We start from the raw sequence: 27,569 nt of genomic DNA, 5'->3' as shown, positions 1-27,569 counted from the left end.
TGGCGCGATGTGGACAAAACCTGCACAATTTCCCACGTCGATTGTGCTGGCAGCAACGGCGCTGGATCCGACGAGGCAGTGGCAGGCCCGCGCAGTCCAGCTAGTGCGGGCTGGCGCGATTCGCCGTGCGCCAGGCGCGGGTCTGCTGGCCCAGCAACCGACCGACCGATAGCCGCGCGCCCGGTGGCAGAGGTCTCGTCCCGCCCCACCCAGCGGGCACATGCAATGATCCCGAAGGGGAATATGGCGATCTGTCGGCCCATAAACGACGCGCGTCGGGTGCGTGGGCCGATCCTCTTCTTGTGCGGATAGGGACGCTGGCGCGTTGTGCCAACTAAGTTTAGTCCCACCTCGCCCGCGGAGAGACGCGCCGACCGGTTTATATACCCGCGTCTTCGCCTTCTCACAAGCTCGCTACAGAACACTAATGAATGCCCTGTTGTACGCCGTGGCCTCCCCGCTCGCCGGCCGAAAAGCCTCCCACAAGGCATTGTAGTATACTGTCCGTGCGTGCTCCCGGCCACGGCTGGGCTTTTTTTTCAAATATTTTTTTCACATACATTAAATTAAAAAAATATTAATCAGTTAACAAAGTCATGACAACAGTAACACACTCATACAAATATATCATGTTTCACACATAATAATAGAAATCACGTGTCTCATAACATCGAACAAGGTGGCATAAAGATTAACTCAAAGTGCCATGTCTTCAATCCTTAAACAAATAAACTAAAAGTGCCAGTGCCTTCCATCGAACAAGGTGGCTTAAAGAATAAACTCAAAGTGCCATGTCTCTTATCCTTAAACAAATAAACTGAAATTGCGAGTGCCTTCAATTGATTAAGAATACTTCATCTTTATGCCCGGTTTCTACATAACAAATTATAAAAAACTCATCAGACAATTGTAAAGAGAGAACCAAAAAATAATTAAAATAATGTAAAACTTACTTTTCATTCTCAGCGCACGTTTGCTGTCTATGGCCCTCTTTCTTACAAATGCCACAAAGAGGACCGGGTTTTTTCTCAAAAAATGATTTTGGTCTTCCATTTTTTGTAACATTTGGATCTTTCTTTGCCCGCCCTATCGTGCTCTGTTTAGGGGCGCCCTTCATGGAAACTTTCACGGGATCACCTATGACATCAACATGTTGTTACGGCTGACGTGGCTCCTCATGCACATTTCTTCTACTACCAACAGCATCATTATCAGGGACCTTTTTCTTCGCTATTATATTCTGCAGACACTGCATCAACTCATCAAAGACGAATGGATCATTTGAAGCAACATGAAAAGCTTCAGCTCCTGTTATACTGAGTTGACTATAGCGAGCACGCTGCTCTGCCCCTGTCCAACCCCAGCCAAACATGTCACTCTTTCACTGTGCAGGCAGCCCACCTCTCGCAACTTTCGACATCCTCTTAAGGATGCAACACCTAGGTATTTTAGATATTTTCAGATGAACCAACACATACAGAATGTGTTTGCAAGGCAATCCTTTCCGAAGCATTCGTCCACAACTGCAGTCTATCGTATTCTCAGAGTTTTCAGCTCGATAATTCACATTGAACTGAAATTTGCGGTTATTTCTCCATGTCACGACGAAGGTGTGGCAGTTAACTCCCACTAGCGTCTCAAAAATCTCAAGCTCTCCCGTCTTCTTCAGATCTTGTTGAAGAATATAAAAATTGGAATGAGTGAACACTTCAGCAGCATGCTTCTCAATATCCTTATATTCTGTGACTGATGGTGGCAATGACTGATTTGAAACACAGTCATCATGCGCCTCGTTCTCACGTAGTCGAACTATGCAATTCTCATAATGCACAACTAGGTCAACAATAGTCATACCGCCGTCCAAGTGAAGGTGAAGACAAGAGTTAAGGCTTTCACTCCTCTGATTACTGCGCATACCCAGAAAAAAACCATCTGACAGATATGATGCTGCCCACAGACTCCTCTTCCTGTACATCCTACTCAGCCACTCTTCTGTTTTATCAGTCTTCCATTTATGGACGAAAGCGTGCCATCTCGCCTCAAAGTTGGCTGGAGAGGTGGAGTAGTAAAAGAGTGCCCTGAACTCATTTAGCGATTTGTAATTAAGGTGCTTCTGCATGTTTTTTTCCACGTGCCATGAGCAGAGATGGTGCAACACATCAACCAAAACCAACCGAATAGCTCGTATCATTGCAGCGTCTCCATCTGTGATGATTGACCTTGGTTTTTTCTGACAATTGGCCTTCAGAAATGTCTGGAGCAGCCACACGTACGCCGCTTCGGTCTCGTCGGACACAATGGCACAACCAAAAACTGTGGTGCAACGGTGATTATTTACACCAACAAAGGGGATGAACGGCATACCATATCTATTCATCTTATACGTGCTGTCGAACACAGTCACATCTCCATACAACTGATAGTCCCGCCGCGATTGTGCATCGCACCAGAACATGCTCTTCAAACGGTCCTCCTTATCAAGCACGTACTCAAAGAAAAAGTCTGGATCCTTCTCCTTTCTGCTCCTCATAATCCCGATTGCCGTGTTAGCATCACCCTTCGCAATCAACTTCATTTTTTCTCGGCAACATAGGTTGTACACGTCTCGTCTCAGAAACCCACACTTATCATACGAGCCATACCTGCTAATGAAGTTGTCGACGATGATATGCTTTCTGATCCCAGCTCCTTCCATCGTCAAGATCTCAGCTATCTGGTGATCTCCCATCACTCGATGTGACCGTAGAAATACCACCTCATCTGGTCTAGCTAACAAATGGTTGTGATCATCCATAAAAGCTGCCACGAACCAAACTCCACGTCCTTTGTCCAACTTCACGACTAAATGTGCGCCACACTCGCAACGAGTCTCAGGTCTTAGCCTGCGGGTACGGCCCTCCGGGTTTAAAAATTTACTGAGACGTTTTCCTGCCCTCGAGCAAACGTATCGCCTATACCGAATAGTGGTTGAAAGTCCTCTTCCTCGTTTCACCTTATCTTTTCTGATACTGAATCCACGGTCTTTGGCGTAGTTATTATAGAACATGTAGGCCTCCCATTGTGATGCAAATGTCATACCCATAACCTTCAACTGTGTCTCCAGCGCACGTTGCTGGATTTCAGCTTTCTCAATGTCCATATTAGCTCCATCCTCATGCTCATATTCATCATCACCACTCCAACCATCAAAGTTAGCCTACAATATTTCACCTTATCATTAACAAGTTTTTATTATTCAATGACATCTTAAATTTTGGACCGAACCTGGCTTATGTTATCCGCGAAAGATTCAACACCATGATTTTCCTCGTTCTGGACGTCAATATCCTCCTGCACATAAAAAAAATCATATGCACATGTAAGTACCATATGGTTCTTCATCCGACGAAAATATTGTACACAACACTTACGTTTTCACTACAAGCACCCTCCTCCTTCTTTTCAAAGTCCTCCTCGGGTAAATTATCGTACGACGACCAGGATTCATTGTCGCTGCCATCATCATCATCTTTACTATCATTACCATTCGTACGATCAACACCATCGCTAACATCCCACTCACTCGTGTCCAAAAACAGATCCGTAAATGCAGTTTCTTTATCCATTGAATGATCTCACAACCAACACTGCAATATTATAATAAAAATTGATCTATCAATTTTAAATCAAATTAAATGTACTACGATCATACAGATAATAACTTCTTATCTAACAAGTGATTGCACATAATTATTTACAGATGTAATTTTTTTGACAAACTAGACAACTTACATGGCGTGCACGTGCACCTCGGCCGGCCTGGCGTGGCTGCGGACGGCGAGGACGTTCCCGGAGAGTTTGATCACGGAGTTGCGGGTGGCGACGGCGTCCACGTAGGCCACGTCACCGCGACGACCTGCACGGAGGCGACATCACGTACGGCGGGCGACTCCAACAACGTCTGCGCCGGCCAGATCCCGGGTGAAGACGGGGAAAATGGTCGGCGATCGGCGGGGAAAGGCGGCGATCGGCCGGACGGGAAGACGTTGGAATTGGCAGCGTGATCACGGCTAGATCGGCGGGGAAAGGCGGCGATCGGCAGGGCGGGGCGACGTTGGAACGGGCCGCGTGTCAACACAGGTCGTGGTTTTTTTGTTTCGCACGACAGGGAGAGGGTAGATGCGAGCCGGCCGTATTGGCTCGAGCCGTGCGCTCGGCTCTACCTGTATGGGCACGCCGCATACGGCGCGGGATACGTTCACTACTAGGGAAAAGCCTACCAGCAGCGAGGGTTTTGGGCTTCTCAGTAGCGCGGGCACCGGCGCTACTAATAAGGCGCTACAGCTAACGTATAGCAGTAGCGCCGGTTGTCCCACGCTACTGCTATACATGAATAGCTGTAGCGCTCTTTGGGAAAGGGCGCTACTGATATTATCTGCAGCGCTATTTGCTGGGACGCGCTACTGACAATGCGGCGCTACTGCTAAATTTCCCCCCTCGCTACTACTAGTTTATTTATTAGTTTTTTTCCTGCATATTTGTTTTGTATTTGAATAGGCTTTATACAATAATCTTTAGCATATCATACACATACAAATGTAATCATAGCATATACATACAATTAGTCTCATCAAATCATGTCATCATCATAATCATTATCCAACACAAAGTGGTCTCTCGTCATCATCTCGAAAATAGCGATACAAGTCTCGAATGATATGCAAATACATCGTCATCCATCTAAACAATGATATACGCGAGAAGAGATATCACTTTGAGAACATGAGTTCGTATCCCTCTTTCGCATTAGCGTGAACCTCTAAACTAACTGCTGCTTGTCGCTCGAAAACCGGAAGGGCCTGACACTCCGGCCACTTGTCGTATATATACTCCTGGCATAGCACTTCTTCGCCATCTATGATCTATGCACTTGCATCATCACATGAGTCGATGATATGCAACATATATAGTTGAGCAACAGAAAGAGACAGACTTGGCAAAAATAAAAACAACATATCATAAGCATAAATAACAAAGTTCATCGTACCCCAAAATGCCCTAACTAGAGTGATTTTCGCTAGTCGAGGAGGAGGACGGTTTAATTACATCAAAAATAAAGTTTCACCGTGCATAACTCAAAGTTTTGTCATACAGAAAGTATGGACTAAAACGGACACATTGTCATATATCGACAATCACTCCAACATGTCGTTCCATCCATCCAAGTCAGGGAGATAGTCCCCGAGCCTAGTGAAAGGCTTCAGGCCGAGACGCTGAGAGGCTATCCATGTTCGGACGTCTTCCCGCGACATTTGTCCTTCTCCGTAGAACATCCCTGTTTTTCCGACGACCTCCTTCATGATGATTTGGGCAAGTTCACGCTGGATGTTATAGAACTCAGCTCGAAGTCGATGATCCCTGATATCTCCTATGTCCTTTGCCCATTGCAGAATATGGGCATCGCCGGATCTAGGTGACATGCGAAGGTTCTGGGATGGACTCCTCGATATCTCCTGCGGGACGGTGAACTCCGCCAAGGGGTCTGGGATGCCCAGACTCGCGGCTTCCGCGTCCTCCTTGGCCCATTTGGACATCTTTCCGTCGTAACCACGGCTTCCGAGGTGGTGGCTCCCAATGTTCCTCTCTTGAAGCCCCTTCATGTACTTAGACTTTTCTTTGGCATCTTCGGCCTCGCGAGCCTCCTTGAATATTTGAAACTACTCTTCCGTGATTGTCGGATTATCCTTTACAATTTCGGAGTAGGGTTCCTTCTTGTCGATGATCCTTGCTTTCACTCGATTTTTCCAGGCGGCCAACGCGTCGCTAAACTTGGTCATGGCGTGTTTGTTTATCTTCTTCATTGTCGGGTCCTCATCTGGATCTTTATAATCCTTCTCATTCCGTCCCGGGAACAAGAATATCTGGTGAAACTTCTTTAGGAGGGAGCTCCTCATATTTTCTATCTTCTGTAGTTTCTCATCGTTGATGGTGGCGGTTGTCCGTACGATGCAGCCTATTTGATTGCCGTAGCATCGACGCGCTTCCTCGGGCGCCGTTGGCTCAAAATTGCCGTCGTCCACCTCCGTGACCACCACTCTAGTAGTCCTGAGTTTGTTAGGAACATGTTGCCTCTTTGCTTTCGGTTCTACACCGGCTCCGCTCCCCGAGGCAGCGCCGGTCTCAGTCTCAGCGCCGGTCTCGATGCCGGTCTGAGTCTGAGCGCCGGTCTCAGTCTCAGCGCCGGTCTCGATGCCGGTCTGAGTCTAAGCGCCGGTCTCAGTCTCAGCACCGGTCTACGTGTCGGTCTCTGTCCCCAATGCCACCGGTGGGCCCAGCAATAACATCGGTTGATCATCGGTAAGGCTAAAAAATTCGTCTGTCGCCCGGTAGGCATCGTCGCAATCACCAGAACCCTGTCCTTCATCGTTGCTAGCCATGTTTCCTATGATTAAATCTAGTCAATTAATTCTAGACCTAATAAAATGAATAATGACATAAAAAAGGCCTATTTTTTTGCAAGAATGTTGACTCCTTCCTGGTGCGGCAAATCACGGGCACTCGATATGTCCTAGTTTGTAGCACAAGTCATGCCGAAATTCACGGAAAATTTTGGCATGAGCTTTGCTAAAAAGTGGACAAATCGAGAACCTGAAATTTGCTGGAAAAGAAATGAATCAACATTCCGGCAAAACATAGGCCACTAAGCATCATTCCTTGCAAACAGTGTCCAAATATACACGATCAACCACATGTGCAAACAATGTAGAAGAAAATTTATTTAACTACTAATAGAACAAAATTCAGTTAACTTTAGTGCTCTATAATGATGAAAGGAAAAAAAATTCAGTTAACTACTAATTTCATTCATTTAGGTTATTCATTTAACATCACCTAATTAACCTACTGTACCAATACTACTAGCAGCACTACTAACCTAATTAACCTAGCAAAACTCTAGTGCCCTAACTGAAAAACATCTAATTAACATCTACTAGTACCACTATTGCCCTAACCTAATTAACATCTACTAGTATCACTATATACTATACAAGAAGCATCTACCCTAATTAAACCCTACTGCCCTAACTAACTTTTGTTGTAAACCAAATTTTTTGCTCTAAACTAATTTTTGCTCTAACATCTACTACTTAACATCCTTTGCTCTAAACTAAATTTTTTGCTATAAACAAACTTTTGCTCTACTAATTTTTTCTCTAGAATACAGAGAGAGATGAGTGGGGGAGGGGTGGGGGACTTACAGAGAGGGGATAGACGGTGGCGGGGAGGTGCTAGGTGATGGAGGCAGGGGCGGAGAGGGCGGGCTCGGGCGGCGATGAGGTGGAGGGCGCCGACGGTGACGTCGAGGGCGGTCTCGGGCGGCGGCGGTGAGGCCGAGGGCGGCCTCGGGCGGCGGCGGTGAGGATGACGGCGGCCTCGGGGGGAGACGGTGAGGTTGCGGGCGTCCACGCCGGCAGGAGACGGCGGCGAAGTGGGGCGACGGCGAATTGGGGAGACGGCGGCGAGGGCGAGGGATTTGGGGAAGAAGTGGTGGCCGGGGGGCCGGGGGGGAACCGCTGTTTAAGTGAAACGTAACGGTAGCGCGAAAACGCGCTATAGTTAAGTTAGCTATAGCGCGTTTCCTGAAACCCGCTACTACTATTCCTTTCTCCTTTTTTCCCTTTTTTCTTTTATTTTTCTTTACATTTTATTTTTTTCCTTTCTCCTTTTTCTATTTCTTCCATTTTCATTTACTTTTCTACTTGTTTTTCACTTTATTTTATTTCCGGTAGCAGCAGCGCCTTACACGTAAGCGCGCTACAACTAAGGAGAGTAGCAGTAGCGCTGGGCCAGTATACGCGCTACTGCTAGGTTGGGCTAGCCATGCGCGCCCAGTTCAAACATAGCAGCAGCGCTTTTCGTCAGTACGCGCTACTGCAAAAGTCATAGCAGTAGCGCGGTTTATTTACGCGCGCTGCTACTAAGTAGCAGTAGCGTTTGATTTTGTACAGCGCTACTGGTAAGATTCTGTGTATAGGTTTTTCCCTAGTAGTGGTTAAGCACCGTATGCCCAAAATGCCCTTGTACGTTAAGCGAGGGAGGTACCGAAACAGACCTCTTAAATGTGATAGTATTTCTAATTTTATATATCACAATCCAACTAAGTTTTCAAATACAATAGTTCAAAATACGTTGGATGCTAGCTGTGTGGTGTGGTGACGCCCCGGATGGTATTTGCGTGATGGACGGACGAGAGGTTTGGACCGGCGGTGGAGGACAAGCGGCGTGGCGACTGGGTGTAGCGGTGGAGGTCGCGGAGGCCCGGGAAGGGCTTAGCGGACGGCCAGGGTGGTAGAGCGGTGGCGTCGGTGAGGGAGGAAGCGGACGTAGAGAAAGAAGGAAGGATGGAGATACGGTCCAGGCAGGGTTTTGGATTATCTGGTGGTGTCAAAGTCATGTGTGACGGCGGTGCGTAATCTCGCAAAGCCCCTAGTTTGCTTTCAGTTTATAGCAAAACAGATTAGTCCACGGACCGATGCAGGACGATGTTGGATGGCAAACTGCATCCAAACAGTTTGGTTCATATGTTTGCGGAAAATTTGAGTGCCCGCTTTGAAGATGCCGTAAGATAGACCCGGCTTCCCAGCGCCCGCACATACGCGTCCTCTCTGGCAAACATTTTGTATGGACGAGTCAACAAAATGTCGACATGCCATCCTAGATGGCAGAAAACTACTCACACGTACTTGCATACCTCGACACTAGACGAGATGGGCACGCCCACATCGATGACACAGATGCAAACAATATAAAACGGAGCGGTCTCCCCATCCACGGCAAGGCGGTGACGCCGGCGTGATGCCCAGACCCGGGAGACGGGGGCACACGCGCAGACGCGCTGCCCCCGATCGAAAACCACTGACATGATACCAACCACAAACACCCTCACCGGTGACGTACGTGAGCCAACAGAGCTAGCCAAAGTGATAATAAGTATAGTAGTAATCTAATCCAAGTGGTTGCGGCTTACGAGGTATTGGTGCACGCACTGAAGAGAGGCCGGAAACTGAGAGGCGAGCGTGTCCTGGTCGATGTGGCATCATGGCATGGTCACGTACGTTTCGCGTCCGGATTGGCCTCCTGGTGCCGCCAGAGGGAACAATGTTATATTTTATGCTTCGCCTGAGAGAGAGCAGCATGGATCGATCAAAGCCTAGGGCGCAAAGCATACCATCCAACTTGCTCGAATTAATCGTCTACTTTACGTGCCCTACTCTCACTTTACTCCAGCATTCTAATTAACCTGGTCGATCGAACAGATTCTAAAGCAAAGCAAATGTGGTTGCTGATTGATCGCTCTAGCGCGGCACACTATACTATGCTACTCTAAGTACTAGCTAAGCCATCGATCACTACCTCATATGATTGGTTCATGACATGGTACAATCCCCATCCATCGGCCCAACCATTTTTTCAGTATTAATCTTCCAAAATATGAACATCTTTTCTGAGATTTTTTTACAACGCACATGGACGCTTCTTTTTGCAAATATTTTTTGAATGAAACATATATACATTTCTTACATGCACGAAAAACAATTATGAGCTTGGTTTAGCATTTCTAACAGTGACGGTTGCATTGTTCATACTTTTTTAAAAGTATTTTGTGTGTTAACAAATGTTCATATATATCTTAAAGACATGTTCATGCTTAAAAAAAATCATCTCTTCCGAAAATGTGTTCATTTATCATATGAAAATATACATGTACCACTCGCATAATAATAATTAAAATAAGAAACAACATAAGAAAAAAGGAAAAGGTGAAAAAAGAGAGAAAAAACAGAGAAAATAGAAGAGCAAAAATATAAATGAAGGTAAATTTAAAACAAAATGAAGCAACAAAAGAAAAGGAAAACAAAAATAAGAATGAAAAAATGAAATAGAAATACAAAAAAAAACTTCTCCAATCCACGCAGGAAGGTGAGTGCCTACAAGAAAACAAAAATAATACCAAAGTACTTCTCTAGTCCAAAACCGAAAATAATACCAAATCTAGGAGTGACTACAAAATTTCAAAAAACAAAACCGGCATATTGGGCCTGCACGTTGACACGAGCCGCGCGAGGAGGTGACGAAATCCTTCGCCAATTTATTGGCGAGCCTGATCTGACGGGCTGACGCGGGCGTGATCGAAACAGGCCTATATGTTAACAGTTTATTATAATTATGAAATTTTCTTGTTTTGTTTGTCATTAATTAAGAATTTTTTGGTCAACAACTTGATACATGCAGCTTCTAAAAAGTATATGGTTGGAAAAAAAAGATGTAAAGTGGAGCATGTCTTATAGATCTTTTCCTTGCAAGAAAGTATGGGATTATTGGCGTGTAGCCTCGACAATTGACAGTGCTTGTACATGTTTCTGTAGATTTTTGAGAAAAGAAGGATGATTCCGGCCTCTACATCTGGGAGATGCATATGACCACTTTATTGATTATTCTTGAGGACCTTACAAAGTATTACAACAATGTGCCTGAATCTATCATCTTGGCAACACATGCCGCTACTCCTATTCAAAAAGATGAAGGGGTGCTGGCTGGGCCACTATCCAAACCACTCACCTAAGCCTAACATCAAAAGCCGGAAGCCGAAACATATTCGGAAGCCCCAGCCGAGCCGCATACCGGGTCTGGGGCACAATCCGGTCAGACGCACTCGTGTGTCGTCGTCGCCATCTTCCACAGGTCCGTATTCAGATCATATTGAGGCTTCTACCTTGTCTGGCCACTCTCCCATCGACGTCACCATGACGCCAGACAACAACCTCCTTCTGCGCGAGTCCATCTCCGTGCATCGGACGCGAGCCTCCACAGCGCCAATGCCGCCGATATCCGCCGCCATCGATGTGTGAGATGAAGTACCGCTCCACCATCCGCCCAGCCAGCACTTACTCCAAAACGATGCCCCCAAGAGGGAAATAATCATCGTCCGATCCGGAAGACCCAGATCTAGGGTTTCCCCCAGAGCATCCCGAGCCTGATGACGCAGACTGTAACGACGATGCCTCGACAAGGGAACGACATCTAAGACGCCGCCATCGTCCGCCATGACCGTAGTCGTCGTGATTTTTATCGGTAGTTGTTCCACCAGACGTGCGTCGCCGACGTCGCTAGTCTCTTCAACCGGAGCAAACTCCAAAACAATGCCCTAAAGAGGGACTACAACGCAGAAGCGCCGCCATCGCTCGATCCCAAAGAGATCTAGGGTTTCCCATGTAGTTGCCCGCGCTGTCAAGGGCCAGACAAGGATAGAGTCCCGCGGATCTGCCCAGCTGCCGAAGAGTCGCACCCTCCACCGTGCCGACGGCCGACCAGTAATCCGGCCGCGTCGCCGCGAACCGATCCGGACACGCCGCTGCCGTCCCTGGCGGCCGCGACGCACCAGATCGCAAGGCCTCCTGCCGCGAGGAATCAACGTCGCCGAGGCGCCGCCACCACCCGCCGTGGCGACCGGCCCGCCGCCACGCTCCGGCCCGGCGGCGCCGGCCCGCGCCAGCCCCACTCGAGCGAGAGGGCCCGAGTCCCTGCCGCTGCCATCGACGGCTAGGCTTCGCCTGGCCGCGCCCTTGGGCGTGGGCGAGGGAGGAGGAGTAGGAGTGGGGGAGATTCGGCGGCGATGGGATCTGGGGCCTCCCGGTCGCCCACGTGGGGGGCGGCTTGGGAGGGACGACACATGTTTCTGTAGATGTTTCAGTATAATAAAATGTGGCGTACAGCCTTGACAGTTGACGTTTTGTGCTTATGTTTTGAGGCAAGAGTGTATAGTGTATGCGATTCTACATGAGTAGTTGGGACTCTACGAGGTCAACTTTTGCTTGTTACAACATGAGTAGTTACTATTTATAAAGCTTCAAATCCAGCAAAATGCCAGCTGCACCCGTGGTTCCCTGCCATGAGACAAATATAACTAAGCAAACGATTTGACCAAAGGTTTACATAGGCCGGCTAGGTTCAATGCAAATCTTCTTATTTTTTAGGTCTCGAAGCTACCTGACCCATAGGTAAATATTTGGAACTTGCTCCAAAGTCATCGTGAGATGTAGGCATGTAGGAGTAGTATTTTACAATCTACTCGGCAGTTCAAGTCTCATCCACCAAAAAATTCCAAGTTTGCGAGCGTTGAATTCACCGGTATCTAAATGAATGTTGACTATAGTCACTACACAATTATAAACACAGTCCTACTTGCACTACTAGAATACGTATAGATCGATGTAGAAGCGCATGAAGTATATTTTTATGTTTGGAGATGTACATGCATGAATGTACACATGTGCATGCAGAGCTGGAATCATGCCATCTTGGATCTAGGGACTAGGGTGACCTACACAGTCAGTTTGTGATTAAAAAAAATTGCCATTGCTTTACGTAGGAAGTATGCGAATAAGGTGGCCCTCTTCGGAAGTTAACAAGAAAGAAAGAATCATGTGTGTTTTCAACGATAAAAAGTGTTTGAAAGGATGGCACTTGGTTTTTTTTCGAAAAGGGGGTTCACCCTGGCCTTTGCATCAGAACGATGCATACAACCCTCTTATTAAAACAAATAAAGAGGTTCCAACAAGGTTTTAAAAGTCTCGAACTGTAAAGAAAGGCTCACACAGAGCCATAAAGGCTAGAACGACAAACTAGCCAAAAAAGGAACGCCACAACCGACTGGCTAAAGACAGATAGGTAAACTAATTGCCTATCCTATTACATGACCGCCATCCAAACCGGTTGAAGATATACCGAGCTACCATCTCCCAACGGATAGATCCAGTAACCAAATGCTCCCTGGCCTTCATCGAAGTGAGTAGCGACCACGAATGGATCAATGCCGTGGCCCGGAAGATAACCTGCAAAAAATGAATGCATGATGTTCTGTTAAAAACCAATCATTTATGCAATTCCATATAGTCCACAGCAACACGCATACTCCCACATGAATATGTCTCGCTAAGTCAGGCTCAATCCCATTAAGCCACACCCCAAATAACGTGCTAACAGTATGCGGTGGCGTAATATTGAAAGCAATGTGTACTGTCCGCCAAAGAACTTTGGCTAGCGGGCAATCAAGAAAAAGGTGCTTAATCGTCTCATCCCGATCACAGAAGCTACACCTAATAGATCTTGTCCAATTACGCTTAGTCAGGTTGTCCTTGGTTAATATAACTTGTTTATGGACAAACCACATAAACACTTTTATCTTCAAAGGTACTTTGACAGCCCAAACGTGCTTAGAGGTAGGAATGAAGCTCGAGTTGATGACATCAACATACATTGATTTAACTGTGAATACTCCAGACCTAGTAAGCTTCCAACGTAATTCATCGGGTTGTTGGGAAAGCTGAACCTCCATCAATCTCCTAACGAGATGGAGCCATTTTTCCCAACGATTGCCCGCTAGCGACCGTTGAAATAAGAGAAAGGGCAGCCCATTTGTGGAAAGAAATGGACCCAACATTTGGGTAGTTGGAATCCTTTTTCAAAATGCTGGTAGTTAGAATCCTGTCCTTTTCAGGTATTAAAGCTCCGAGCTAATAAGCAACAGAGAAACTTATCAAATAGGGCCTACAATGACATCGCAGTAGAGGATCCACATGGGTCACATCCAAATTAAGACTATATGTTGGTGCAAATTCCAACAGAAGTCTGCCTACAGCAAAGAGAGATGCTATAGAGTTATACTGCAACCATTAACCAGGGGTGAACATAGATATATACCACATGCGAACATAGTGACATTACATAAATACTTCACTAGCAAGTTTCATTATGGACTAGCTTCGACCAAAAATGACCATTTCAAAGTTGGCAAGCAATACTCACATTTCGAGTGGCTGGAATTATCGGTGGCATCGCCAAAGAGATATGATACGGTACTAGATAATTATACACATTGCAATACTCAATGCAGACATTGAGATGGAGTCCACGTCCAAAATACTTAATGCAGCCACTTGCAAGCTGCAAGTGGAGGACAGGGACCTTGATCAAGCAACAATCAACACACAATATTTCTTTCCCCGTCACGTATAGCTATGTTCCACCCGTTGCCACTCCATCTTATTACTCCTCTCACCCTTTGCCTTGCGCTGGTCCTATCTTTCAGGTGATGTAAACCTAGGAAAATTGCCTTGAACTAGAAGCCAACATATGCTATGAATAGTTTATGTATATTTACATCAAGTTGTGATTGAGGACTGGGATCTTGAATGGGGATGGTTGATAGATATATGGGTTCGCCCGATAGATGGTGGACACGTCAGTGCAATATATGCAGATGATAAAAGTACATTTCTTGAGCTCTTTTAAGATGCTCCAACAGTCCAACTTATCACTTAGGTGCTATAAGAGCACCAAACATGAGGTGTGTTTAGCTATTTCCGTTTGTACTTTAACCTGCTGTAGCAGGTTGTCCTCTTCCATCCTGCAATTTTCATGCGAGGAAAAATATCCATTTTCTCAAAATCTTGTAGTCTTTGCTACAATATTTCGATACGCACATGATCTCACTGTCGTATGAGTGTGAAAAATTGTATATGTAATCGAATGGTCAATGTTGCTAGTTATGAATTATTATTTCTCTTTCAACAAACTGAGTGAGTTCACGCGTTATCGATTTTTTACCGTGTCACATTAAAATATTACCGCGTTACAATATTTACTGTGTCATGTACAGTTACAAGATTATTATTACTATGTCTTCTTTGCTAGTCATGCGACAAGGTGAAGAGCCAAATGCTTTCACATTAAGTTGTCATGCTACAAGCTAATCTCCTGAACCATATGAGGAGGAAACTTGTGTCGTAGTGTTTCCAATGGAACACAACAAAGCTTCAGGATCAAACTGCTTTTTGATGGAGTTTTAACAGTGTTCTGGACTTGCAGCCCTCGGACTGATGCCCTCCGCGCCACAGCAAACACGACCCACTGGGAACGAGCACTCCTTTGAGATGTGGCAGTCGTGCACGTAGTTTTAGCAGTTGCCTCACATGCCCGCTGGCAGCTGCTTGTTGGGGGGCCAGGCAGCCCTAGGAGACACCGGAGGAGAGAAAGATGGGGGACGCCAGGGCCAGGGTGGCAGCCGGCGGCTCGTTGGCTGAACGCTGGTGCCGAGGTGGCAACCGGCAGGAAGAACTCTCCTGTGATCAGTGCTAGACAGCTCCAAGGCAAGCTATCGCCAACCTAAATTCGAGAACTCATCCTTCTACAAGATTCATTATGAATTACTCTCCGGTCATTTTTAGTCTGCATATAAATTTTGTCTGAAGTCAAAGCATCTATACTTTAACCAAATTTATAGAAAAAAGTATCAATATTCACAATGCGAAATCAATATTGTTAGATTCCTTATAAATTGTAGTTTCATAGTATATTTATTTAGTATTGTAGATGTTGATATTTTTTAATATAAATCTGGTCAAAGTTTACAAAGTTTGACTTGACACAAATTTGATACGCGTAGTAAAAAGGACAGGCGGGAGTATTGTCTAAATATGGGCCGTTAAACTATATAGACAAACTAAAATAATCTAATGTACCGTAGAATGGCTCAAAGACAATACAGTGATACCATCACACAACAGTTGAAGAGCCCTCGCCCCACACCACCCACACATATGCGTCCTCTCTCACAAACGTTTTTTATGGAGGTGTCAGCATAATGTCGACATACCATCCTATATGGCACAAAACTACTCCGGCCAACTTGTGCATACACCAACACTAGACAAGATGCGCGCGCCACCCTGTCCCGCCACCCACCCACCCCCGCCACATCGGTGACATGCACGCAAACAATATAAAACGGAGCGGCCTCCCCATCCACGGCAGCCGGTGACTCCCCGCCGGTGGTGGTGCCCAGCCCCGGGGGACGAGGGGCACACGAGCGCACGCTCCCCCCGATCGAAAACCACTTGACATGATGCCAACCACAAGCACTCCACCGGTGACGTGAGCCAACAAAGGTGACGGACGCTTAAGCTAATTAACCAAAGTGCATGTACCAGAGATTAGCATAGTACAGTAGTAATCTAATCCAAGTGGCTGCGGCTTACGAGGTGTGCTCTGCTTTGCTTTGCTCTGTTTGTGCACGGCGCCACCATGGTTAAAAGGGGGCCTGAAATTGAGAGGCGAGCATCGGACATACTATACTACTCTATGTAGTACTACTACTACATAGCTAGACCATGGATCACTAACTCATATGATTGGTTCATGACATGGTACAATCTTAGCAGCTTGCAGCTAATCAACCTTTGCTGGACTAATCGTAACAGATTCCGTAAATTTGACGTTGCACTCGAGTGCGAGAGGCCCCATCGATGGATCGGCCCAACCATTCATGCGCTCCCTCCGGCGACGAATCAGAGTACTCCGATCTTGAGATGATAGACCGTCGTGAGTCGTGACAAGGTGAGCAAACCTTGGAATTTGGAAATAAAAAACCCTCACGCGGTGCGGCCGATGGGTTCGTTCCCCGCCGCCGCCCGGGAGTATCTACGGACGACGCAGACAAGACGCCGCAGGCAGAGAAGGTTCGATGCCAGGCGGCAATGCTGCGCTTCCGAGCCATGGCACGCCGTCTGCGTGTCACGACGGACGTACGGCGCACTGCGGCCTCTGGTGAGCCTCTCCTTTCCCTCCTTTGTCGTCTCGCGGAAGAGTCGGCTGACGCCTCGCCTGGGCATGCCCTACCACGCTGCATATGCGCCTCCGCTCAGCAGGTCGGCCATTTGACAGGCCGCCACCACACGGACGGACGGGCGCCTCGTAACAGAAAAGTGACCGCCGGCCCCTACCGAGCAGTAGCACGCCCGGCGTCGCGCCGCCAGCGGATTCGCCGAGACGACCCTCTCTCTCTCCGCACGAACGCGCGCTTGGCATCCACCTCCCGGTCCCCGCGCACCTGCCCTCCTCCTCCTGCCGCGCGCCACGTCCCGATAAACAAACGCCCGAGATTGGAGACATTGAACGGCCGGAGTGAATGGGATCCGCCGCCCTTCTGCTCTCTCCCGTGGTGACGGGCCGACGACGTTCCGTATCCACGGTGGAGGAAGCAAAGCAACGAACGAGGTCTCCCCGGGGCGGGCGTCCGGTCGTTCACGTCGAGGTCGTGAAGCAAATCACACATAATTCCAGCAGACATCGTCGAGGCAAATGCATGTACAAAAAGGAGAACGACAGCAACGATTAGGATCTTATTTAACTGTGTGCATCTTAGTCATGCAGAGGCCGGATGTAATGCTTAAATCTTTTAAGTAATAAAGCGCCCCTCTTCAAAAAGGAACCGTACCACGCATCGGCTCAAAAGAGGGGCGCACCTGACCTGACCTGACCTGGGAGCATTTCCTTTCCCGCGTTCCCGTCGATTTCCGTCAGCGTCGTCGCCGCTGCAGCACGGTTTGGAAGCGGGCGTCCGCTAGACGACGCTTTCTTTTTCCGCCTGAAGATATTACTCGCCAGATCTCCTCTCCTGGATACGTTTTTTATCGCTGTCACAAGCACCAGATTCTTTCCGCAAATGTTGCACTATGCCCAAGTGCTGCAAATGTTTAATCGAGCGGCTGTCTCAGGAGGGTTTGTTTACGAAAACCTGCAAACTGGGATCCCATCTGAATTCAGCAGTAGCTGGGCTCTGATCAAGCACCACCAGATTTAGTAAGCCACTAGTGGCAGGTTGTACATCACCACATACCTGTGAGATTCTACTAATATGTTGTTGCCTCATGCAGGCAGATGCAGGACAGGTCGACGCCTGGGCAGATCTTGAATCCTGACCTAATCAAGCGCCACATAATTTGGCAGCATGATCCCACATGCCAGTGTCATGGTGCGCATACAACCAGCCTCTTTGTAACAGCAGGCGACCAAATTGGGAGATGGGATGTGAGCACCATCTGATGAGTGATCCATGGATCGCTTAATTGCTAAGGTTAACTGTAAAATTCTGGCTGAAGCGGTTAAGAAGGAAAAAAGGAGCTTTGTGGAAGGGTCAACAAACCCCTAATTATCTACCTCGGGATTCTACGGAACAAAAACTGCAACAGGTAGGTGGCAGACTTTCAGACAGCTCGGAGCGCTTAAGTTCATTTGGGAAAATTTAACAGTAGCAGCTCAAATCTCATGACCGAATTTTGCACCATGATACAATTTATTATTATTATTATTATTCATTCCCTCATACCAAAACAATTATGCCCTTCGTACCAATCCACTTTGGCTTGTTTTGTTTGCCTAAGAGAACTCTGAGATCATTACATTTACCTATACTCATAAAGGAAGATTGACTGGTATTTATATGATTTTCCACTTTTAAAGTTATTTCTTTCTAAAACGATACCCACTCGCACTGGCAGTGAAGAAGGAGAACATCTACGGCTGGATACACCAAATCCGAGCGCCCGCAGATAGGCGCATCCGCGGACAGTGACCGGTCACGCCGCAAAAAATATCTTCCACAACGGGATACCCAATTAAGAAACCTCAAATCCATACTGTTACATGCAACATGAAACCTAATCTAAAGTGGAGCTCGTCCGGCTGCGCCGTGGCCATGCCCGGCAGACGGCTACATCCCTTGGAAGTGTTGCGCCAATTGCCGACAAGGTGGAGCAAGACATGGGACACGCACCGACTCATGGGACTCGAGGCACTGTTGTATCTCATGCCCCATGCTTCCTCGTCGGAGCCCGTCGCTTGCACATCGGCGATGGACATGAGATCGATGATGGATCCGTCGTGGAAGAAGCCAGCGATGTCCACCACGACGCGGTTGTGGCACCTGGGGTGACCGTGCACCATACGGGACGCCGGAGACTGCGACTCCACCTTGCTAACGTCCGCCGGCACCTCCCGCACTTGCTGCCTCGCATGATGGGCACGCCGCACTATATTTGCGTCGAATAACGCCCATGTGTTCACCTCCGCCTCGACGTGCCAGCGAAGCGGTTGCGTATTCTTCGCTGTGTTCGGACGCCAGATGAACTCGGTGAGGCAGCGGGACACACCTCGCACCGGATCCATGCCCCATTTGGGCGGGCGTAGTGGATTTCCGACGGAAGGAGTCCGAGCGCTACCGTCGGCTCCTCCCGGGAGCGGCGGAGTGCAAGGCAGATGGTCATCTCCTCCTCGGGGCTGCGTGGGATGAGCTACGGTTCAATGGGTTGGAGGTGTAGGACTCGGATCCGCTGCCCGCCATGCTGGAGAAGGTAGAGGATCGTCGGAGGGGAGCTTGGGTAGCAGAGTGCACTGGAGGGGAGGAGAGTGGAGTGGCTAAGGTTTGGTCCGGGAGTGAATGGGGACGAATATATGTGGGGTCGAATGGGTGAACGTTGGCCGGGTCTGACGTGGCGAACGTGCCCGGTCATGCCTGGGCCACCCAATATCCGCCCTAGTTTGGGCTGGATATGAAGGTGACGGTTAGCCCGGGCGTCTGAGGTACTCGTCTGGGTTGGTTTTTTTACCGGTCAGTGACCGGACCGTCCGCGGAAGGGAGTTTGAGACGAGTTCGGTTGTAGATGCTCTTAGTCACACATCATGGTGTTGTAGCGAATATTGGGTCCTGGAGACGCTTTTAATAAAATGGTTGTACTCCCTCCGTTCGGAAATACTTGTCTTAAAATGGATAAAATAGATGAATCTATAACTAAAATAAGTTTAGATACAACCATTCTTAGGATAAGTATTTTCAGACGAAGGGAGTATGCATCAAGAGATGGAGAGGTTGGGGTTCTCCTCCTTTAAAAAAGAAAAATCATGGTGCTGTGGCGGCCATGTGTCGTGGACCAGCTGGCCGGTGCAACGAGTGAGTGTGCAGGCCATCCCATCATTCAGTAAGTCAGCCACTCACCACCCAAGCAGTCCAGCACCTTCATCATCTACTTCCTCTTTTTGAAATTACTTGTCGTAAAAATGAATGTATCTAGATGTATTTTAGTTCTAGATATATTCATATCCGAGACAAGTAATTCCGAACGAAGGGAGTAGAAAAGGAAGAGAGAAAGCAGTCCTCCAACGAAAGCAGATCATCGGCATTCTCAGTGACGACAACTCCCCAATGGCTGCTCTGCTACGTGATTTCTTTTCCATCCCCTACGATGCACGCATCCTAGCTTTCCGATCCATCCAGTCCATGCTCCGACGATCCTTCTCGTCGTCGGCGACCATCTCTTTTGCAAAGCAGCCGCCGGGAGTAGTGGAGCTTCTTCATGCATGGTGACACCACCAGATCCAGCGATCGGCTACCCATTGGCGGAGTAGGGGATGGATGGAAAGTGATGCTCGGGTGGTCAGGTGAACTCAGCCGAGCTTTTCGTGTGGGTGCCAGCCTTTTCACGTAGCTAGATCCACAGTCCGCGTGTACGTACGTGTGGATCGGATTTTACAAGGCCCTCGTGCGCCTTGATAGGTTAAGGCCTCTTTTGGTTCATAGGATAGGATTATTATAGGAATAGAAATTTTGTAGGAAATGAGATGACATGTATCTTAAATTCTATGAGTAGGAATAACGAGATGTCATTTAGTTGACACCAAAGAAAATTTTTCATTGAGTTTAGGCTCATTTTTATTTTCCCATGAAATGTGAAGGATAGGAACCAATCCTATGTAGGAATATGAATCTATTCTTATGAACCAAAGGGCTCTAAAAGAAAATATCCTATAAAAAATCCTATCCTCTAAAATTCCTATAAAATTCCTCCAAACTAAAGGAGGCCTAAATTTACGTCGTTCAATGCCTGTATTATGCCATCGTCATTTTCCTTGGTAGAACGTGTGGTTTATGACTAGGACAACATTACCTCGTCCTCAGTAGAGGTCCTCACCGTCGGTTGATTGTTGTGTGGTTTGCCATATCGTCGGTCTGGAGGGAGCATGTATCATAGTACGTTTGGTACGGTGGGTGTGTTTGATGGATGTGGCTGGTAATCCTCGGATTGACGTTGTAATGGACGAAAGGCCTTGTATCAAGCTTCTTTGTCGCTTCTTTTCTGAAGGCATTGCTGTTGAAGAACATTATTAATAATATGGTGCCATGAGATTGTTGGTGCAGATATGGTCGTGCTTGTAATTTGCCGATCATGGATTTGATCGAGATTTTTTCTCGTCAGAGCATAGTTTTGGTCTTATATGACTTTGCTATTTCCCGACGTGTTTTTGTGTGGGTGTGTTGATTTTCGCCGTGTGCATTTTAGCCATGCAGAGGCCGGGTGCGTATTCTTTGTGTTTGTATCTTCTTGATGCTTTATTTTAAGATAATAAAATTCATCCTTTGTCAAAAAAGAAAACATGATACACATGCTTATGCATGTTTTAGAGGAAGAAAACAATACCTCGTGCAACGTTATTACCTAGAATTATTGAATGTTTGTTCTTAATAAGAATCAATTTGTGGTTGAATAGTTACAAGGACAACGATAACCTAAGTTCGTCAGGCATCAAACCGTATTTGATGCTTTGGTGCGTCATAGAGACGGAAGATTCTTTCAGCGGGATATTAGATGCACCTGTCAAGCTTCTGCGAGATTTTGCGTTTTTGTGGCATGTTCCAAAAGTTCAAATTTAGAGCACATGAAGATGATGTTATAATCCGCCATGCTTGTATTTTGTGTAGACCACAAATGAACTCACCATTTTGCCCCCAAAGCTTCGCAAGTGAGCAGTTCATTCTAACATCTACTCTCTCTATTCCTAAATATAAGTCTTTTTACATATTTCATTATAGACTACATACAGAGCAAAATGAATAAATCTACACTCTAAAATATGACTATACACATTCGTATGTAGTTTGTAGTAGAATCTCTAAAGAGGCTTACATTTGGGAACGGAGGGAGTACAAGCAAAATGTTTGAAATTTTTTCAATAAAACTTCAAAAAATCTCCGAAAACAAGAAGGGCACATGTCTTTGACGGCAAAAAATGCATGTCTAGTTGAACCCCTAAAATTTGGATAGCTGCATTTTAACAAGTTCTAAGAGAGCGGTCATGTTTTTCTATACAAGATGTGCTTGAAAGATCCTTTTTCTTTGCGGGGGTTAAAAGATCTTTGATGACAAAAGGACTTTTTTACTAGGAATTTTGGTGGAAAAATATATATTAAGACAGATATGTAATATCACAAAGTTCAAGCCCAAATTAAGTAAGCGCAACTCGATAAACAAAAAAGACATGTGATTGCAAATTGGGTTGCAGATCAAACCCACTATCTAGTTATTCTCGTGTGTGTATTCCTGCCCTTTAAACCCCGAATGCCCTCCCCTCTGGTCAACCTTTGATCATTACCTTGGAAATTCCTAACAAATTCTTAGAAAAATGTAATTAAGATATTGAAATGTTCAGAGAAATATCACCTGTATGTGTATGCTATTTGCATTCATGACAAAAGCACTGTTTAAAGCATTTTAGGGTTTATAACATTAAAAACTATTTACGGTGAATGCAAATAAATGCACACATAGGTGATGAATTTAAATGACATGCTCGTATAGGTGATATTTATATGGACATTTTAATATCGTGTTTGCATCTTCTGAGTTCATATAAATTTGTTATGAATTTTCAAAGTAATTTTCAAACTACTTTGATCAGATGAAGGGGCATTCTAGCGACCTAAATTGCTTTTTAGGGACAAATTTGAGCACATAAAAAATTTAGGAGTAAATGTGAGTAGTAGGTTCAAATTAGAGGCACAAATGTAAATGTCCCTAGTATTAAATTCAAACGAACTTTGCTTCAGTACACCCCCTAGGATGCAGATTATAAATTACACCTTTCAATAAAAAAAGGTGATATATTCCTTTGTATCCAAATCAATCTATTCAATGCGTTTGATATGTATTCTAAGAAAAGATACATCTGATATGCATGCTAATATGGCGATAGCCTCATTAAGTAACTTTAAGATTTGTGTAAAATTTTAGGTGTGTATGAAGGGGTCGGGGGATGTATGGAGCAAAACTCAAACTAAAATACTTTGCCAACATTGGATCATGATGTATCTTCTACAATGTGAAGAAGAATTCATATCCAAATTTGATTTACACGTTAGGTAAAAAACCACGGGCTGCTTTGAGTACATAGTTGGTACGCCGCACACCAACTCTAGTGGCTCTATACTCTCGCGGGACACGCGATTCGATCTGCTCGCGTCCTGTTGGTGCCGCCGCAGATCTACCTTATCTTATGTGGCCTTAGGCCACGCATATGTTGTGAATCTCGGTCTTTGCCAATGTGAGGGCTTATGCTCAGTTTATAGATGTCTTTTTTGTATTTATGTCATGCTTAGAAAGACGAGACGATGATGGCTTTCTAAAGATGGCATAAACTTCTCCCCGCCCAGTCCTTGCCCTGATGGTGCATCTAGCGTCGCCGAAGGGCATGTGGAGGTATGTCTCTAACGGATCTCGCATGATTCGGTCAGTGTTTGTCTTCGATGGATATATTTGGATCTAGTTTTCGTTCGTCTATGTTGGTATGTCTATAGGTTGGATACTTTTGATCTACGCTTCTCTTTATCGGCGATGATTTCTGTTCTAGCGCGCTGGTCCTTTGGTGTCTTAGCATGTCGACTTCCGGGCTGTCTATCACAACAAGATTTGCTCAGCTTCAGTAAGGGGGGGGGGGTATCTGCGGTGGCCTTCAGCTCGTCCAATGCTTATAGTCATCGCTAGGTGGTCTACGGGGTGAGTATCTGGTGATACCGCGGCTCAGGTGCTACCGTGATACGAGCTCCTGAGCCGTCGGATCTCAGATCGGATGGCATATAAGAGCTTTTGGATTTGCTAGACCTATGTGTAATTTTTGGACTTCTAGAAGGTTTTTCTATAAATGTTACAAAGTTACTAGGAGCCGTCCGATCTGGAAATCCGACGGCCCAGGAGCCTGTATCACGGTAGCACCAAATATTTTCCCGTGGTCTACGAACCTAAATGTAATTTTGTTATTTCTGCTGTTCTTTGTACTGCCATTGGTAATAGATGAATAGATCTAAAGTTTTCCAAGAAAAAAAAAGTAAAAAGCTGGGGGCTGGGGTGAGAATTATGGGCAGTATGCCTGAGGAGAGAGAGGTAAATCAACTATTTACTGAAGAATTTACGAAAAAAAAGAACATCGGGGCTTTTAGCCATTTCCCTCAAAAATAATAGTATGAGCATTGTGTTTCCAACTGAGTTTTTGCAGAGTGCCGGATTGTGTTGGACACCTATATGCACAAGCAAAGTTCGAGAATTCCAAATGATTTTTAGTGGTGCTTTCACGCCTGGGTAGATAGCAAGCAAGCACGGCAACACTCGCACACCAGAACAATCCTCCTCCTCCCGGTCCACGTTGACGGCCGCGAAAGCTGCGCCGTCGCGGTAACTTGCTGCGGCGGCAGCATGTTCTTACCATCACCGTGCCTCCAATGCCTTGGAGACATCCAAGATCTGGCGTTGCCACGCGTCCCAGGATCTTTTGGGGGCGCGCGACGAGCCGACCGATGCGACGGGATGATTGGCGACCGGAGGAGACGTCAATTTGTCGCGACGGCGACAGCTTGGCGTGTTCCCCGACCCCGCCAGCTCACCCGCCTGGCCTGGAGGGACGGTGGCTCGTCGTGCCGTCTCGCCTGGCTGTTCCCCGGTGCTGCCGATCGATCGCGGCCCCGCGCGTGCTCCTCGGCTCCAGCTAGCCGCGTGCCGCACCTGCCCCGGAGACGAGCAGGGGAGGGGGCCTCGGAGGTTCTTCAGTTCCTTTTCCCCAGGTCGATCGATCGGCCGCTCTCCATCGCGCATGGGGAACTGAAGGCTCCTGAGTCTGTGGCCGTTGGAGCGAATGGGAGTTAATTTTATGGTGAAATGACATTCAAGGAGCTCTTAAAAAGGGGGTCTAAACAGTGCTTCTTTCGAAAGCTTCTTTGAGAGCCAATTCTTTTTTGTTTGCCCAGCGCTCCTCGGATGTCAATTTCACCGTAAAATTTGTGCGCGCACCCAGCACACTCAACCATCTTTGATGCCGAAAAAACTTATTTGCTATTTTTTTATTTACTTTTCACGCTCAAGTGCAGATGCACCTGGGCACCAAATCGCCACTTTTCAAACATATTTTTCTCTCGCCATAAACTTTTCAAACATAGAGAAATTTATGACTTTTTTAAAAAATACCCCCTCCGTCCCATAATGTAAGATGTGTTTTGACATTACGGGACGGAGGGAGTATTACGTGAGGGAATGTTAATTTCTTTTCGGCGAGGGGAAAATGTGCTTTCCATACCGACAGTGGAGGAGGGGGAGGAAGACGGTTGATGCTACAGAGAGGGCGGTAAAGGGGCCGCAAATGCAACAGAATCCAGCAAAAGCAGATTCTTCCTTGTGTTGCGAGCTCCGCGTGCGCGTAGCCAAAATAATGCTCCCTGGAAAAAAACGGAGAGGTTCCATTCACAAACTGGCATCGGAGCCATTAAATTGGGAGAGAGAAATGCCCGAGGCCGAGGGCGGCGGGCCCCGCGCCCATGAAGTCAGAATCGCGTCACTGACGAGGAGGGAGGGAGAGGAAAAGTATCCACCGCAGATTCCGACGGATGGACGGCCCGGATCCCCTGATCCCCTCCCACCCCGCCGCCCCTCCTTAACTACCCCCGCCCTCGCTCGCCAGACGGAGCCTCCCTCCTCCCACCTCCCACCTCGCCACTCGCCATCCCCCACTCCCTCTCAGCTCGGCCTCTCCCCCTCTCCGACTCCGTCCGTCCGTCCGGCCGGTGGAACCTAGGCGGGGAGGGGCAGGGATGACGACGCTGGGGAAGAGGCACCGGAACAGCAGCTCCATGCGGCGGACCACCAGCATGTCGGGCTTCGCGGTGCCGCCGGAGGAGGAGGCGGCCGGGCGCCAGCCCACGCGGGCGGCCAGGGGCGCCTCGGCCGCGCCGGCGCAGACGGAGTGGGGCGCCGCCTTCCAGAGGCGCCACTCCGGGGACTTCAACGCCGCCGTCGAGACGGCCGCCTTCCTCAAGGCCTGCGGCCTCTGCTGCCGCCGCCTCGGCCCCGGCCGCGACACCTTCATATACATGTAAGCCTTCCAGAGCTCCGCCTTGAGCCTCCCCTGGTTTTGTTCTCCTCGGACTTGCTCGTCTCCCGTAAAATCTTGCATGATAGCCGCTGCTCTGGGACGTAGAGATCGATCCAACTTTTCTTCGATTTGTTTGTCTATGGGATTTGAGGTTGATGGTTTGATCCTGCGCTTCTTGTTCCGGCCCTGCTTTTGAAGAAATCGTTTTGGTACTTGGGGCTTTAATTTGGTTGAAAGAAACGAACACCGGCTTGATCTGATGGCCTCCTGTTTTTGGCAGAGCAACAATCAAATGCAATAAAAGAAGAATCGGTTGCTTTTAGTTGTTGCATTTCTCCGAACTTTTGGAGGGGAAAAGGGAATCAATTTGTGTGTGTGATGACAAGAACACTCAGCAAACAATAAGTTGTTTCCCTTCCATCCAGCTGTGCACTCTATAACAACCTCTGCATCATTCATAGGATGTCGAGTGGGTCTCCTCCTACCTCCAATAATACGCACCACTCACAGGCCACAGATCTGCATTTCTTGTCCTGGCAGACAGACTGCCGATTAATTGATGGAACGTGCCATCTACAACAACCAATGATCACCGAGCTTAATTAACATCTCTTGTTGCATCCTGCAGGGGCGAGGTGGCCTTCTGCAGCCTGGAGTGCAGGCAGCAGCAGATGAACCTGGACGAGCTCAAGGACAAGAAGTGCTTCCCGGCGACCGGCAGCGGCGGCTCCGACGGCACCAGCGGCACGGTGGCCGCCGCCTAGCATCGACCGACGGAGCAAAAGAACAGAGAATCGTTGGCGCCCTCTACCAGGGAACCAAACCCGTTAATTAGTTTCTGTCAGCATATGTGCATGATATATATATCCTATATGTCGTGTTGTTGTGTATATTGCTGGCTCAGGTTGTGAGCCAGTATTAATGAAAGGGGATGTAGAGATTGGAATTGGGGCTAGGTGAAACCTTGCAGGTGGCTTCGGCGCACCTGTTCTCAGGTGTGCCGAGCAGAATGGGGGGATATTTTGTATCCTGGTGCAGAATTAGGTCATGAGATTTGGAGCTAGTACTGTTAATTTTTTCCAAAATGAATCAAGAACTTCAGCTCTCCAAGTTGTCTGAAATCCTGCCCCCTTGTTGAACTTCTAAAATGTTGTTTGTGTTCTGTAGAATCTTGACAGAGCAGATATTTCCACAAAAGCATTTTTTCCCACCCCACCAGGAATTTCACCATTAACCTTGGCGATTGATTGATCGATGGATCACTCATCACATGGTGCTCCAATATTCCTTGCAATGTTATAAACAGGCTGTATGTGCACTTGTGCAGCATGACACTGACATGTGGGATGATTATGCTAAGCGTTTTTATTATTGACCTTGACTAAGCCACATGCTCCGCAAATTATTTGGCACTTGGTTGTAATTGGATCAAGATCTGCCCATTGATCTGTCCTGCATCTGCCTGCATGAAGCAACAACATGTTAGCAGAATCTCACAGGTAGTAGTA

At 47.1% G+C, this 27,569-nt stretch overlaps 2 protein-coding genes and 1 pseudogene across 2 annotated transcripts; 1 reads left to right on the top strand and 2 right to left on the bottom strand.

Annotated features, from left to right (window-relative positions):
- Window positions 1-949: 949 nt before the first annotated feature.
- Window positions 950-2,191, bottom strand: LOC147958719 (protein FAR-RED IMPAIRED RESPONSE 1-like; annotated as a pseudogene).
- A 48-nt stretch (window positions 2,192-2,239) lies between these two features.
- Window positions 2,240-3,189, bottom strand: LOC147958718 (protein FAR1-RELATED SEQUENCE 5-like; the record flags this gene model as incomplete). Its single annotated transcript, XM_087532262.1, has 1 exon — window positions 2,240-3,189. A coding segment is annotated over exon 1 (900 nt), but the record flags the coding sequence as incomplete, so codon positions are not given.
- Window positions 3,190-25,641: 22,452 nt separating this feature from the next.
- Window positions 25,642-27,182, top strand: LOC125522459 (uncharacterized). The gene is made up of 2 exons (XM_048687516.2): window positions 25,642-26,061; window positions 26,690-27,182. The coding sequence occupies exons 1-2, from the start codon at window positions 25,781-25,783 to the stop codon at window positions 26,823-26,825; spliced, it is 417 nt and encodes a 138-aa protein (XP_048543473.1). The 5' UTR covers window positions 25,642-25,780; the 3' UTR covers window positions 26,826-27,182.
- The last annotated feature ends 387 nt before the right edge of the window (window positions 27,183-27,569 follow it).

Source organism: Triticum urartu, chromosome 7A (assembly GCF_056163025.1).
Source record: "Triticum urartu cultivar PI428250 chromosome 7A, HENAU_Tu73, whole genome shotgun sequence".
Taxonomy (NCBI): Eukaryota; Viridiplantae; Streptophyta; class Magnoliopsida; order Poales; family Poaceae; genus Triticum; species Triticum urartu.
This window is presented reverse-complemented; position numbering and strand designations above follow the sequence as displayed.